This window comes from Miscanthus floridulus, chromosome 19 (assembly GCF_019320115.1).
Source record: "Miscanthus floridulus cultivar M001 chromosome 19, ASM1932011v1, whole genome shotgun sequence".
NCBI classification, from domain to species: domain Eukaryota; kingdom Viridiplantae; phylum Streptophyta; class Magnoliopsida; order Poales; family Poaceae; genus Miscanthus; species Miscanthus floridulus.
Genome location: NC_089598.1, coordinates 85,016,908 through 85,030,774, shown reverse-complemented (window position 1 = coordinate 85,030,774; position 13,867 = coordinate 85,016,908). Strand labels below are relative to the sequence as shown.

Here is a 13,867-nt window from a genome sequence, read left to right as displayed (position 1 = left end):
CAAAGTAAGCGAGGCGATTTCCAGGTGAAGAGCAGTGCAGCATACTTGCGATGTGGAATTTCCATCTCGCACACTTTTCAAATTTCATTTTCTTTAGGCATTACATGTGTCATTTACATTCATTTGTAAGAAAATGTATCATACACATACACATAGTAAATGCAATTCTATATCATTTCCACTTGTGTCATTCATAATTTCATAAAAGAAACTTTACAAATTTATTAGAATGGGGCATTGTTCACATCCTTATGGAAACGACTAGTTATTATGAAAACCAACAATAACAAACCAAACTGCAGGTCACAAATTCAGAAGTAATCTTGGTTTTGTCTAGAGCTTACTAATCCATGGCAATGTATGAACCATACACAAATGACAGGATTCAATTGTTAGATTGATTGCTCCTGTTACTTAAATATGAACAAATTGTAGCACATGAAACTACAAGCAACAATATTTAGTAGTTACTGATTGCACCTACTACATATGAACTAACAGTAGCATATTAAATGAACTGGAAAGAACAGTTCAGTAGCGAGATTGATTCAGCGATTTGGATTTGTTAAAAATGACTTTCGTAGCTGAAATTAATGAAATTCACAAAGTTTCGATCCAAATTGCAGTAAAAAAATTAGATGAAATCTGAAAATGTGAATTTCTACATTCCTACACTAAAAAATGGGGACAAAACTGCTACAGCACACCAAGACAAGGCAAACATCCTGCTACAATACTAGGCAAACCTCTTCAACATCAACCCACCAAGAATGAACACATTGAACTGGGAGAGTTTGAACATACAAAGACAGATCTGGAGCAGTTGGACACCCCAATAACAGAAGAAGTTAAGCAGGTGATTTTTTAGGTGCAGCCCGAAAAAGCCCCGGGCCCCGATGGCTTCACAGGTCTGCTCTATAAAACATGTTGGCAAATTGTCAAGCATGACTTGATGCAAGCCATCCACCAACTATACAACCTCAGAGCTTCACACTGGAACCTTCTCAATTCAGCAAATGTCATCCTAATACTGAAGAAAGGAGTCATAACAGCTGCTGACTATAGACTGATAAGTCTTATGCACAGAATGGCCAAAATAATGGGAAAACTGTTGGCAAACCGATTGTCTCCGCATCTTAACAATCTGGTCTCACATAGCCAGACCGTCTTTATCAAAGGAAGGAGCATCCTAGATAATTTTCAATATGTGCAAGGTGCTGTCAACCATTTCCACCGCTCGAAAATGCCAATGCTATTTCTGAAACTGGACGTTACCAAGGCCTTTGACAGTATCAGGTGGGATTATATGTTGGAAATTCTACAGAGGTTAGGATTTGGACAATGCTGGCGGGACCTCATTTGCTTAATCTGGTCATCCACCTCATCTCGCATCATCCTCAATGGTTTGTTGGGATCACCCATATGGCAGCAACGAGGACTTAGGCAGGGGGATCCACTCTCACCGATGCTCTTCATCCTAGCATTGACCCCATTCAGAAAATATTTGAGAAGGCAACTGAACAAGGAATTCTCTCCCCAATTGGATCCGACCGAATCCGGATTCCGGATAAGAACCAGCTTATATGCAGATGACGCATCATTTTTTATTAAACCGACACAGCAATGACCTCACAGCCGTCCAGAGGATACTAGCAGCCTTCAGGACAGCAACCGGATTGGAAGCAAATATCAGACGGAGGTATAACAAATTAGATGTGGTGAATCTGCATTGATGGGAAATTTTCAGGGGAAGCTATGCCAATTTCCATGCAAATACCTTGGATTACCTCTGCATATTGGGCGATTGCGTAGAGAAGCGGAACAGGTTGGATTACCTCTGCATAATGGTTGCTTGAGCTTGGAGAGCCAATGAAGGATGGGACATTCATGTTTCTCTGCAGTGCTTCAGTTTCATCAGCAAATGGATTAGAATTCCTCAGTTTGCCCTCGCTGAGCTTTCTGAGATAGATTCGGAACTTCTTAAATCACAAAATAGACAAGTACATTTTGTTAAGAAAAAAAATGACAAATCCATAAAATGAGTGAAGTTGGGCTCTTAATCATGGGGTGAAACAAAAGAAATTCAGGAGAGAAACAATTAACTCCAGATGTGCAAATGTGTATAAGATACCAAACTCAATACATGTGTACGCCACTAGAACTTTGTGTGTGGCAGACACACGCTCCAGTTGAATTGTCGAAGTGTCAGACACACAAATTCCATTGACATAAACACAATATTGAGTTTGAGATCGAAATGGTGCAAAAACAAGTCCTATCCAAATATCTTAAAAATGATATAGTGGATGGGAACACAAGCATAGTGATTGAGCATAAGAGTAGAAACCAAACCTGCAGATGACTGGGGACATTCTCTTTAGTAAGGCTGTCGGTGTTTCGAGTTACCACCGATAAGTAAATTTGTATTATTGCGCATCTAGCACGGATGGTGTGCTTAGAGGACACGAGGTTTATACTGGTTCGGACAGAAAGTCCCTACGTCCAGTTCGTCGCTGCTGCTCGTGTTACTAGTACCGAAAGTTTGTAGTATGGGTTACAAACGGGCGAGAAAGGGAAAGAATCCCAAGTCTATGGTGAAAGGAGTGAGTGGGTGCTGAGAGCTCGATCGCTGCTCAGTTGTGCGTTCGTGTCGTGCTCTTGTGCGGATCTGTATCGGATCTTGATGGGTCGATCGGTTCGGGATCCCCTTTATGGGGCGCCCTGCTTTCCCTTTTATAGGCCAAAGGAAAGCGCGGGTTATAGCGGAGGAAAAGGAGAGGAATGAGAGAGAGGAAGGCCTCCAGGATCGCCGGGTCCTTCTTCTCCTTCATGCGGGTCCCGCCGACCCTGTAGATGTCAACAGGGACGGCTCCACGTCGCGGTCCTGTCCGTCACTAGCGCCATGCGCAGGCATCATCCACCGGTCATGGCGCTCCACTCCGTTCTGACGGACGTCGTGGTGAACTGACGCGCCTGTCAGTGTTCGTACGAGGATTAGGCATAACAACACCTGTATGTCCGACGCTGTTCTTGATGTGAATCCTCAGGTATGGCCCGCGTGGCCGCGGGTTACATCGGGGTGTGCCAGTATCTTCCTTCGTGTCAGAGTTTTGACCCAGGCCCATACGCTTGGACCTGGAGTAGTTGGCGGCGGTATGGGTCCCCGTTGGGCGAGACAGAGGCCGCACCAAAGGGGTCTGGCGAGGCGGAGCCCACGGTCTTGGGGTCGAGCGAGGCGGAGCACAAACCCAAGGGTCGGGCGAGGCAGAGATCGCGACCTCGGGGTCGGGCGAGGCGGAGCCCACCCTCGGAGGTCAGGCGAGGCGGAGCCCACCCCGGGAGGTCGGGCGTGGCGGAGCCCGTGCACCTGGGGGTCGGGCGGAGCTGTAGGCGCGCTCTTGACTGCTCGGTTGAATCAATGTTGATGACCATTAGCTCCTCTTCGGGTACCCTAGTATTGGTCCCCGACAAAGGCCTTCTACATTCATGACTTCTAATATCTTCTTAGGAACAGCCCCTGCATTTACAGCAACAAAATATTTGTTAAGAGAAACAGATTTAACAGAAGAATTATTGATAGATAAAGCCATGAAATGTGAGAACTTACTGCCCATGCCAATCTGATTGACAGCTTGTACAAACTTCCAGTGTAGTTCACCACACCAGTGGAACGTTTACTTCTTCTGGGTTGATGTGTTCACGTTGTCCTCATCAGCAACATCCACAACCTTTTTGTTTTTCCTTGAATACTTCTTGGCGTGGTTTGCTCCAACCTTCTCAGAAGTCCCAGTACAAACTCAAGTAGGCGCCCGAAGCTTGGAACCAGCGCTTCGCCAACTACAACCGCACCATTGGCTTTGCTGCGTCCATGTCCGACGCCTCTCTCTTTGTGTACAAAGATGGAGACCGCATCGCCTATCTGCTCCTCTACGTTGACGACATCATCCTCACGGCCTCCTCCAATGAGTTGCTCCGGCACGTCATGGCACGCCTCCACTCAGCATTCGGACCTCGGCGACCTCCACCACTTCCTTGAGATCCCAGCGCCAGTACGTCGTCGACCTCCTCCAGCGGGCTAGCATGTCAGAGTGCCACCCTACTGTCACGCCGGCCAATGCACAAACCAAGTTGTTTGCTACTGACGCGGCCAACCCCTCCGAGTACCGAAGCCTCGCCGGCGCCCTCCAGTACCTCACCCTGACGCGGCCCAACTTGGCCTTTGCTGTTCAGTAGGTCTGCTTGTTTATGCATGACCCATGTGAGCCGCATTTGGCACTGATCAAGTGCATCCTGCACTACATGAAGGGCATGCTCTCTGCTAGCCTTCACCTGGGCACCGGCCCGGTCGACCGGATCACCGCCTACTCCGATGTTGACTAGGCGGGCTGCCCTGACACGACGCTCCACCTCTGGCTTCTGCGTCTTCCTCAGAGACAATCTAGTGTCTTGGTCCTCAAAACGCCAGACCACGGTCTCTCGCTCCAGCGCTGAGGCCGAATCCCGTGCCGTCGTGCATGTCGTCGCCAAGTGCTGCTGAGTGCGGCAGCTTCGGTCCCCTTGGCCACAGACAATGTTAGCACCATCTACATGACTGCTAACCGTGTCCACCGGCGTACCAAGCATATCGAGATCGACATCCACTTTGTTCACGATAAGGTGGCCCTAGGACAGGTTCGCGTACTCCACATTTCTTCGGCACACTAGTTCGCGGATATCATGACCAAGGGTCTCCCTGTATAGTTGTTCATTGACTTTCGGGCCAGCCTATGCGTCTGTGATCCTACTACCGCTACGACTGCGGGTGGGTATTAAGAAAGGATCCATTAGGATCATTTGTATTAGGAAAGGATCTAGCAGGATCATTTGTATATTAGGATTATATCCATCAGGATCAATCATAGCCTAGCTTTCCCCCTCTTAGATGCAAGAAAACTGAAGGAAAAATGTGGTTTAGACGAAAAATCTATCCCAAGACCAATTAGACACAGGAAAGGGTGCATACTGCATCAGCAATGTATATAACAATACAATTCCAAAAGATACTCCATCTGGTCACAAAATCATGTCATTTTGGGCAAGGTTTGGTCAAAGCTTAAAAACTACAAGCATTATTAACTTTTAAATTAATAAGTTTTAAGATATATAAGTTATATGTAAGATTTGTATTCAAAACACTTGCAAAGTCTCATGAATTTGAAGAACTTTAAGAAATATTCTAAAACAAATTAGAGATTAAAGTGTTAGAGACAGCAAATCAGGAAAGTGGCTAGATTGGCGCCAGGGGAATCCTAGGCACACCATTAGCAGGTGCTAATATAGAAGCTTAGACCATCTCCAGGAGTTTGGTATAATTTACTTGCTAAACTAACAAATCTAGCAAGTTAATAAAAGAAATAGCAATGTTAAAATTTATGCTTCTCCGACAGTTTTCCGTAATAACTTGCTAAAAGCTAAAGTGGGGTCCACATCAATTTGTTTTTTCGGTTTCACCAGAACGATCTGTTCCGCGCACTGTCGCCGCCGTACGTCAGGCTGCCACGTTCCCTGCATCCGGCAACACCAGTGTCTTGCATGGTGCCTGCTACAGGATCAGCAGGTGTGTAATTCGCTTCCTGTTGCTGACCAGCACCTGGTCCATTCCAGGGCCTGCCGCCGCCTGCAGTCCGTGTGAGTGTCCGTAGAAACCGTTCGACGGAGAAAGGATAGGGAGCTCTCTCGACTAGGAAAACTTATGAGTTGAGGAGAGAATTTGATAACTTTTTATTTTTAAGGAGTTCTTTTACCAAACTGTTGGAGGAGGGTTTTTTTTCTCTTTTTGCTAAAAATTAAAAATAGGGAGTTGTTTTACAAAACTGCTGGAGATGCTCTTAGCAAGAGTGATTGAGAGAGAATTAAGGGATGATTGGGCTATGTCATGGACCTATCGATAAGGATTGCTTGCTAAGGGGTCAAGTAAGCCTCTCTATAAAAGAAGAAAATGTATCAATCTAATCAAGCAAGAATTAGAAGGAAACCCCTTCTCTTTTGCTCGGCTGTGGGCAGTGGCCCCCGACCGGCCCACCCTCTCTCCCTCGCAACCATAGCAACCACATAACATCTAGTATGAGAGATACCAGGTTCCGATGAGCCACAACCTAATCCCATCGCCAAGGCACTGGCCGACCTCACCCAGCAGGTGGCATTTCTCTAGGTGCGTCTGGAGGCCCTGAAATGCCGACAACCGACGACCACCACCATCACCATAACCGGCACCCAGCAGATCCAAGCTAAGGGCGAGAAGTTGCAGCAGATCGAGTAGCCGAAAGACATCGCAAAGGAGCCGGCGGCGAAGATGCTTAACCGTCAGGTGTTAGTGGCGGTGCGGCTGCAGGTTGCTGCACGCGGCCTCCTAGCACGTCGGCGAGTGCGGGAGATGCGTGATCTGCAGCTGATTCAGCCCCGCACCCCTTCGCAGCTCCTTCAAGTTGCGCATCGCTGGGCGGAGGACCTCGATCTCGTCTGCTGCGTCAGGGATCTTGGCCATGTAGTTTCCCCCCGAGCGCGACGGACGTGCTATTTGCCCCGCGGGCGGCAACCTTAGAGTATGCAGCTACAAGGGTTGGGGAGGCGCACCCCTCCTCACCGTTCTTCATCGGAAGCCCTCCTCTCTTCCCTGTGTGGCGCGGAACAGCAGCCATCCAGCGGGGAGAAGGCATGGGGTCACAGGCAGGCGTGCACCACGTAGCGCCGCCGCATTCCACCTCCAGCCACCCCGCGGGGCACCTCCACTGGTCAGTGTTGCGACTACTCCCAGGTCTGGACTCCCGCCAGACCGCGCCATGGGATCCAGGTGGTTGTACACGTGTAGCTCCGGCGTGCGGATGGTGTCCACCTTATGTTCCGGAGGCAGCAAAATAAAGAGTCCAAATCTATGTCGGGGTGAGTACAATAAAATGAGCCGAGCTATGAATGGTTTATTTTTAGGTGTTAGGTTTATGTCGAGTCGAGTTATTGTTATGAGTTGGTTAGGTTGCAGCTCGAGGACGAGCTGCTTGTCCAGGGGGGTGTAGTGTTAGAGGCAGCAAATCAGGAAAGTGGCTAGATTGGTGCCCAATTGAGGGGAATCCTGGGCACACCATTAGCAGGTGTTAATATAGAAGCTTAGCAAGAGTGATTGGGAGAGAATTAAGGGGTGATTGGGCTATGTTATGGGCCTATCGATAAGGATCGCTTGCTTAGGAGTCAAGTAAGTCTCTATATAAGGAGAGGAGATGTATCAATCTAATCAAGTAAGAATTAGAAGGAAAACCCTTCTCTCTTGCTTGGCCGTGGGCAAGGCCCCCGGCCATCCCCCTATCCCTCGCGACCATAGCAGCCACATAACATAAAGATACACAAGGACCTTTTAGGGAAAAAAGATACGCATCAAGAACCGTGCAAAGTCAAATGTGACAATTATTTTGACCAAAGGTAGTACTTCAGAAGGATTTTTTTTGGAGAAATAATTTTCTTTTCGTCCAATGAACCAATGGTAATGCACAAAACTACAAATAACAAAATTTACATATAGGGGAAACCGTAACATATATGTAAACTAAAACTAAAAACAATGAGAAGTCGAGTTGGCTATGAACAAATGGTGACACACACAAGTGCAAAAACAATTTTACTTTTCATAGGGCTAATGAATGCACCTTAACGTATGAAACCAAAAGCAATATCATTAAGAGGTCAATCAACACCATCTAGCGCTTATGAACAAACAGAAACTGGTCTAACGGATACCCAAATTGGACAAAAATTTTAGTTTTCCTGCAATGCTTACAAACGAACTGTAAGTATGAAGCTACAAATGATAAAAGTAAGTAGCCAGCTCCACTGCACTTAGCACTTAGGAACAAACAGTAACATACAAAACTAGAACAAAACGGTAACACAGTTGTTGGCTTGATTGTACCTTAACACAGTTATTGGCTTGATTGTACCTGAACACATGCACCCCCGAAATCAAGACTTATGATTGGCATATGTACCATTTATTGATATCCTACCCAAACATTCATAACCAGCAGCTCCACTGGATATCGCGTGCCAACCGAGTTATAAGCAATCCATTCAATGCATCTATCCAGAACAACATCTAAAAATGGTAGTACTACAAATTCTCATGATTGCTATTCTCTGCATGATCAGAAGAATTCCAAGCATACAAATGGAAAAATGAGTTTGAGCAAGGGCTTTACTGATGACTGGGAGATCCATCTCCAGGCCGATGAACTCGAGGAGCTTGAAGCCGTCCATTTTGGGCATGTAGACGTCGCTGATCAACAGGTCGAACTGGTTCCGGTCCTTCCTCTCCCTGAGCATGTCCAATGCCGTCTGGGCATCAGCCACCATTGTCACTGCGTCGCACCACCAGAATTCCAACCGTGAAAACAAAATCACCCAAAAAAAATTTATCTTCTGGCCTAAAATTGTATCACAACAGAATCGGTGGGAAATAGGGGGCCTAAAATTGTATCACAATGGAATCGGTGGGAAATAGGGGACGACTAAGAAGGCAAGAACACACACCGTTGTAGTTGCAATACTTCAGCTGCCTCTCTAGGACATTGAGGCAGGCGTGGTCGTCATCGACGGCGAGCACGCGCAGCCCCGCTGGGAAGGTGCCCGCGGCCATGTTTTCCCCTATATCCAAAACGTACACGATCAGTTCCAAGAAAGCAACCGCCGACCACCAAATCCCCGCAAGAAATGAGAAGACTCGAACTTTCTTACCTGCTGCAATGGATGCCGTCCGAGAACCTCCGGGAAGCAACAGAGACAGAGGAAAAAAAGAAGTGAGCGAGGCGATTTCCGGGTGAAGAGCAATGCAGTGAGTGCGAGGGGAAGGGGAGGGATTTATAGCAGGGGCAAGGGGGATTGGGGGAGGAGCGGGGATCGGAATGCAGACGGCTGCAAAGATGGAAGGTGTTCATCCTTGCGATGTGGAATTTCCCTGGCATTAATTCCTGCCTTCAGTTACCCTGTGCTTCCACCACCAGACTTGCTGGCTTGTTCGTCGCTTGTGTGCTGTGGCTGGCTTCAGTTTCTTGATGGATGGAAAACCAGCCAAACCTCCCTAGAATCGCCCACGGTTTAAGCCCATGGAGCTTCTAGGTCTGCAGCGGCCGGACTCACCCGTCTTCGCCGCCGGTCCCGACGGAGGAGCCTCCGAGATGTGGATTCGCCGGCCATGGCGTACATGCCGCAATTGGAGACCTCCGACCTACTTTCACGAGAGTCTCCATCCTCACTAATCTATCGGCCACCCAGTTTGTTTTCTGTGGTGTGCATCAGCTGCGTGGAGGTGCCGGCGAGGGAGGCGAGGCTGCATCAGCTGCGTGGAGGTGCTGGCAGGGAGGCGAGGCGCTGCTTACCTGGTGATAACAATGTGGTCCACGCTGGTCAAAATCCATATCTTCTAGCTCATCTATTTATTTATTATTATTATATGTATGAGGGAATTAATGAGTATATTTATAATTAATAATAAGACTTCAACAGAGTGGTTTTGATTACAAAAGCCTGAAAGGATTGTTTCATAACAAAATGAAAGAAAGTTATGAGATTCTTTTTCCTATGTGAATGCTCCTGCAAAAGCCAGAGGCCCCGTTCGCTTCGCTAAAAAAATAAGTCAAAACACTGTTCCGACTGATTTGTTGCGAGAGAAAAATACTATTCCGACTTAAAAAACCAGCTAAAAAAGAAGGATTATAAAAGAAGTGAACAGGGCTCTGTTTCAAATTAGTTGTATGTATCGATTTGTTACATAGGTCCAAACTTTGTTTTTCAATAAAGTTTCCTTTCATCTTAAAAAATACCTTGAGAGAAAATTCTAAATAAAAACTAAGGATTGTTCATCCAATTCATCTTTTTTTTAACGGGGTGAACTTTATTACTCAGAGGCTAATAGATCATTAGCAACAATTACACCAACCTTTTTTGGGACGAAGCTTGAGAATTGCTCCTCCCCTTCATCACAAAAACACCCCAGCACTGCCATCAGATGTGCGCTTTGTTATAATCTTTTGTTCGCTTGAACTACTTCAACAGTACTTTTCAGCGAACGAACAATATTTTTCTCTCGCAACAAAACAGCATAAACATCGGCATAAGCCAAATTCCTACTTGATCGTCGTCTGCACCCCTTGAAGACAGCCACCAGCTCCGCCTGAAAAGCACTTAGCATGTGGTTGATCTTCCCTCGTCCTGACAAAACCACATTGCCATTGCTATCACGTAGAACAAAGCCCCAGCCGCCACTCCTTTGTTCATCCAATTCTTTTTTGAAACGAACCAGGAAGAAGAGTTGTCGATTATATTGAAAAGAAGAAAGCCCAAAGTGGGCACAACGATACAACAGCAACCAACAATCACGTCGGGAAACAAACTCAACAAAAAGAAAAAACAACTCAAGTCGGTCGGATTGGGACATCGACACGAACTGCACAAATCCTAAGCACAACTAAAAAAAGAACCACCACCAACTCCATCCCACCAGCCCGTCACCACACTGCACTGCCAAAACCCCGGACGACAAGGACATCAAGGCGAAAACGCTGTCGTCACCGACGGTGACCCACACCGAGCTAGCCTGTTGCCAAGCAGGGCTAGCCACCGTAGATCGCTGCAAGCCGCATAGCCCTCCCGCAATCGGATCCACTTGCGCTGCCTGTAAGACGATGTACCACACCGGACTAGCCACCGCCAAGCAGGGCTAACCATCGTAGTCCGCTGCAAGCTGCCACAAAAACCACAATGCCATGACCATTATTAGTCTCTGATCGGCTTTCATTTCAAAATGTACTCCACGACCTCGTGAGCCTGGCTCATTGCTGCCATTGTTTCCCACGCACTAAGTATAGCTAGTTTCATACCTGTTTCACCATCTTATACTTAAAGAACAAGTGCGCTCCGTCTTCACCAACTCTGAAGCAGACTAGGCATCTGTTGTCAATTATCTTCATACCTCGTCTCACAAGATTGCTTCTAAGAGGATGGCTATTATGTGCAAACCGCCAAAAAAAGCGCTTTATCTTGTCCGGGCACTCAAGCTGCCAGATTTTCTTCCAACTTGAATTTGTAGCCGATCCACTGCTTCCTTGTTCTCCTTCTCTTTGCCTTGCTCTTAGTGTGTCATTTCAGCAAACTTTATACGCACTCTTGACACTAAACCTTCCATGTTTATAGTAATGCCATGCCAAGGTGTTTGGTCTTCCTTCATGCACTAGTAAAGCAAGGATGAGTTCAGCATCCAATTCATCCTTGACTCTAATATGTTTGGACTTCTATATGCACATGAGGAATGCGCAAGTCCTCATGAGTTGGTGGAGTCGATGTAATGATTTCCATATCGGTTTGATGGTGTATGGCATTTTGTATTGGTAACAGTAGAAACATGTCGATTATAACAACAGATAAATGCAATTTCTAAAACGGTGATGATATTCTCAAATCAATTCAGAACTCAAAGCCAACCCATGATGCATAGCTCAGAGATACAAATCGGTCGATTGACTACTCTCAAGCCACATAAGGAATGATATAGTATAGTCCTATCTTATTTAGAACAAACTAGGTAATACAACTAACATACACAATCTGTTCTATTCTGTCAATGGTATTATTTATCATCTTTAGGATAAATATTTATCACATACATATACTATGGCTCATTTGGCATAACTTGAAGTTCAAGATCCATAGAGGATTGAGTTGATAAATAAAATAGTTTAAATATGTTCAATCCAAATTACTAACAAAATTGCTCAATCAAATGTCTTCATTGTACCCATGGCTCTTAGCTCCAAAGATTTCTAGAGCTATGAATGACCGGCTCCAAGAACTATTGGAGCTCAAAGCCTTGAACTATGCCAAAATAGGTCCTGTAGCTCAAAGGCAATGTAAGGATCATTGCGACACGTATCTACAATTTGCTCCAATATCCATCCTAGAAGTTGTTGCATGGAGAAGATCTCCCGGATGAAAGATCTTTCCACTAATTGGAAGAGCATACAACCTCATTGGAGTCAAGTATCAATCTCTAGTGTTGATGTGTACAGTGTGGTTTTTGCTCTTGTTTTCTAAAGTTGAATCATTTTACCACAATATTAAGATGCTTACAACTAAAATGCAACTCCAATTCTATCATACACATGTTCACAACAAAGTGGGTAAATGTGATTCTAAAAGATAGTTATTTTTTTTGAAGTTGAGACTAGATATGCATTGCTAGAAATAAGAAACTACAATAGGGTTGCCATCCATACACGGTAAATATTTGGAAACAAAGACATTCAATGGTCTTCTAGCATGAATATGTAGAGGAAGCAGAAAACTCTCTAAAACTTCATCATGGTTATTTGTGATTTGTTCTTATTTTCACTATGAGCAAAATCTTTGCATATATAATTAGTAGAATGAATTTTCCTCGTCTAATAGCTTTTTGTCATGAAACTTAATTCATCTACAATGATATAGGAACATTTTCTCGGTCTTTTTCATTATCCATGTAAAAAATCATTTATGTCGATTAATTAGCATGTAAGTGATGCATGGTGAACAACCGGCCTTGAGCTAAATGGTTGTTTAGCCCACTTTTTGGCTAACAATGGGTAGCAGTTGTTTAGCATTTATTAATATTTAGGTGAAATATGTTTTTCCTTAAGAAAATGTTAGAACGATATAAATTTTCTTCTCAGGGAGGATATCTCCGAGCACAAAGTACAAATAAACATACAAAATGTAAAAAATAGAGCAACAAAAGTAATGCTCAAAATTAAATCATGAAAAAGAATAGAAATTAATAAGGAAATATAGATATGTAGAGGACTAAGAGAGATGGTAGCAACAACTCAAAATCTTTTCCCAACATTGATATCACAAAGGTTTGCTTGGTTAGTCTCTCTGTCCTATTATGTTTCATAATAAAATTGTCTACAGTTTATTGTATTTTTAGTTCAAAATTAAGACAATTCTGTACATTTTAACACACAAGAAATTAAGTTTATGGAATGAATAAGATATTATATTTAAAGGTTAATAATCACAATAAGCTAAAAATAGAGAAACAAGAGTTGTGGTCAAATTTGCATCTTAAGAAAACAACAAAGTCAAACAAAACATTTTATGGAAAAGTACAAACATAGGTTGTAGCAACAACTAACAAACCTTGTTGAACAATGTTATCACTAGAATTTATCAGTGACTCTCTTGTCCTTTTCTTATTTCTCTTTCAATTAAGATGGCATTGTATTGCCACCAAACAAAAAGGCTTTGCTCTTTTTATGTTTCATGGCTTGTGTTACAACTTTGACCACCATTTCCTATTAGAATATATTTATAAAATCCTATAAACTATATGATTATGAAACTACTTCTTAAGATGAATCTACACAATAACAACATTAGAAAGATCATATCTTCTTTCACAAGAGAATCTCCTTCCCCACCATCCATCGCCCTTCCAGATTTGTTTTCGATTTGTGCTTTTGATAAGTCAAGGTGCCACTGAGGGAGGCAAGGGGATCATGGTATGGGCATATGGGAAGCAAAGACCTGATGTGAACAATGTGGTCTAGGCTAGTCAAATTATCTATCTTCTTGTTTCTTTTGCTCCTTTTCTACTGGTTTCTAGCACATAATCGAAGGCATAGATGCACTTTTCAATTTTTCCTTGGGCGGGAATGAGAAAAGCTTCTCCACCTGGAATTGGGTGCAGAAGGAGTAGTTGGTACTTTCCACTCTTAGGCCAAATAATTTTGCATTTGTCATATTTGCAAATATAGTCTTACACAACCGGTTGGTTCAACGGTATATATATGGTAACCACCGTCCCATTTGGCAG

General features: G+C 44.4%; 1 protein-coding gene across 15 annotated transcripts in view; it reads right to left on the bottom strand.

The window, feature by feature from the left end:
* LOC136528009 (two-component response regulator ARR10-like) overlaps positions 1-9,392 on the bottom strand; it is a 50,256-nt gene extending 40,864 nt beyond the window's left edge. For 7 of the 15 annotated variants that reach the window (XR_010776964.1, XM_066520891.1, XM_066520888.1 and 4 more), the window contains exons 1-4: positions 8,758-9,392; positions 8,554-8,667; positions 8,223-8,381; positions 1,837-1,903 (exon numbers count right to left, since the gene is read on the bottom strand). Coding sequence is in view for 13 of the 15 variants with exons in the window: in XM_066520891.1 (XP_066376988.1) it covers positions 1,837-1,903; positions 8,223-8,381; positions 8,554-8,659 (332 nt within the window). In the remaining 2 variants the exon portion in view is untranslated. Of the gene's footprint in view, positions 1-1,835; positions 1,904-8,222; positions 8,382-8,553; positions 8,668-8,757 lie in introns of all 15 variants that reach the window. The other 8 variants (XR_010776965.1, XM_066520896.1, XM_066520889.1 and 5 more) reach the window with 2 other exon arrangements.
* Positions 9,393-13,867: the final 4,475 nt, after the last annotated feature.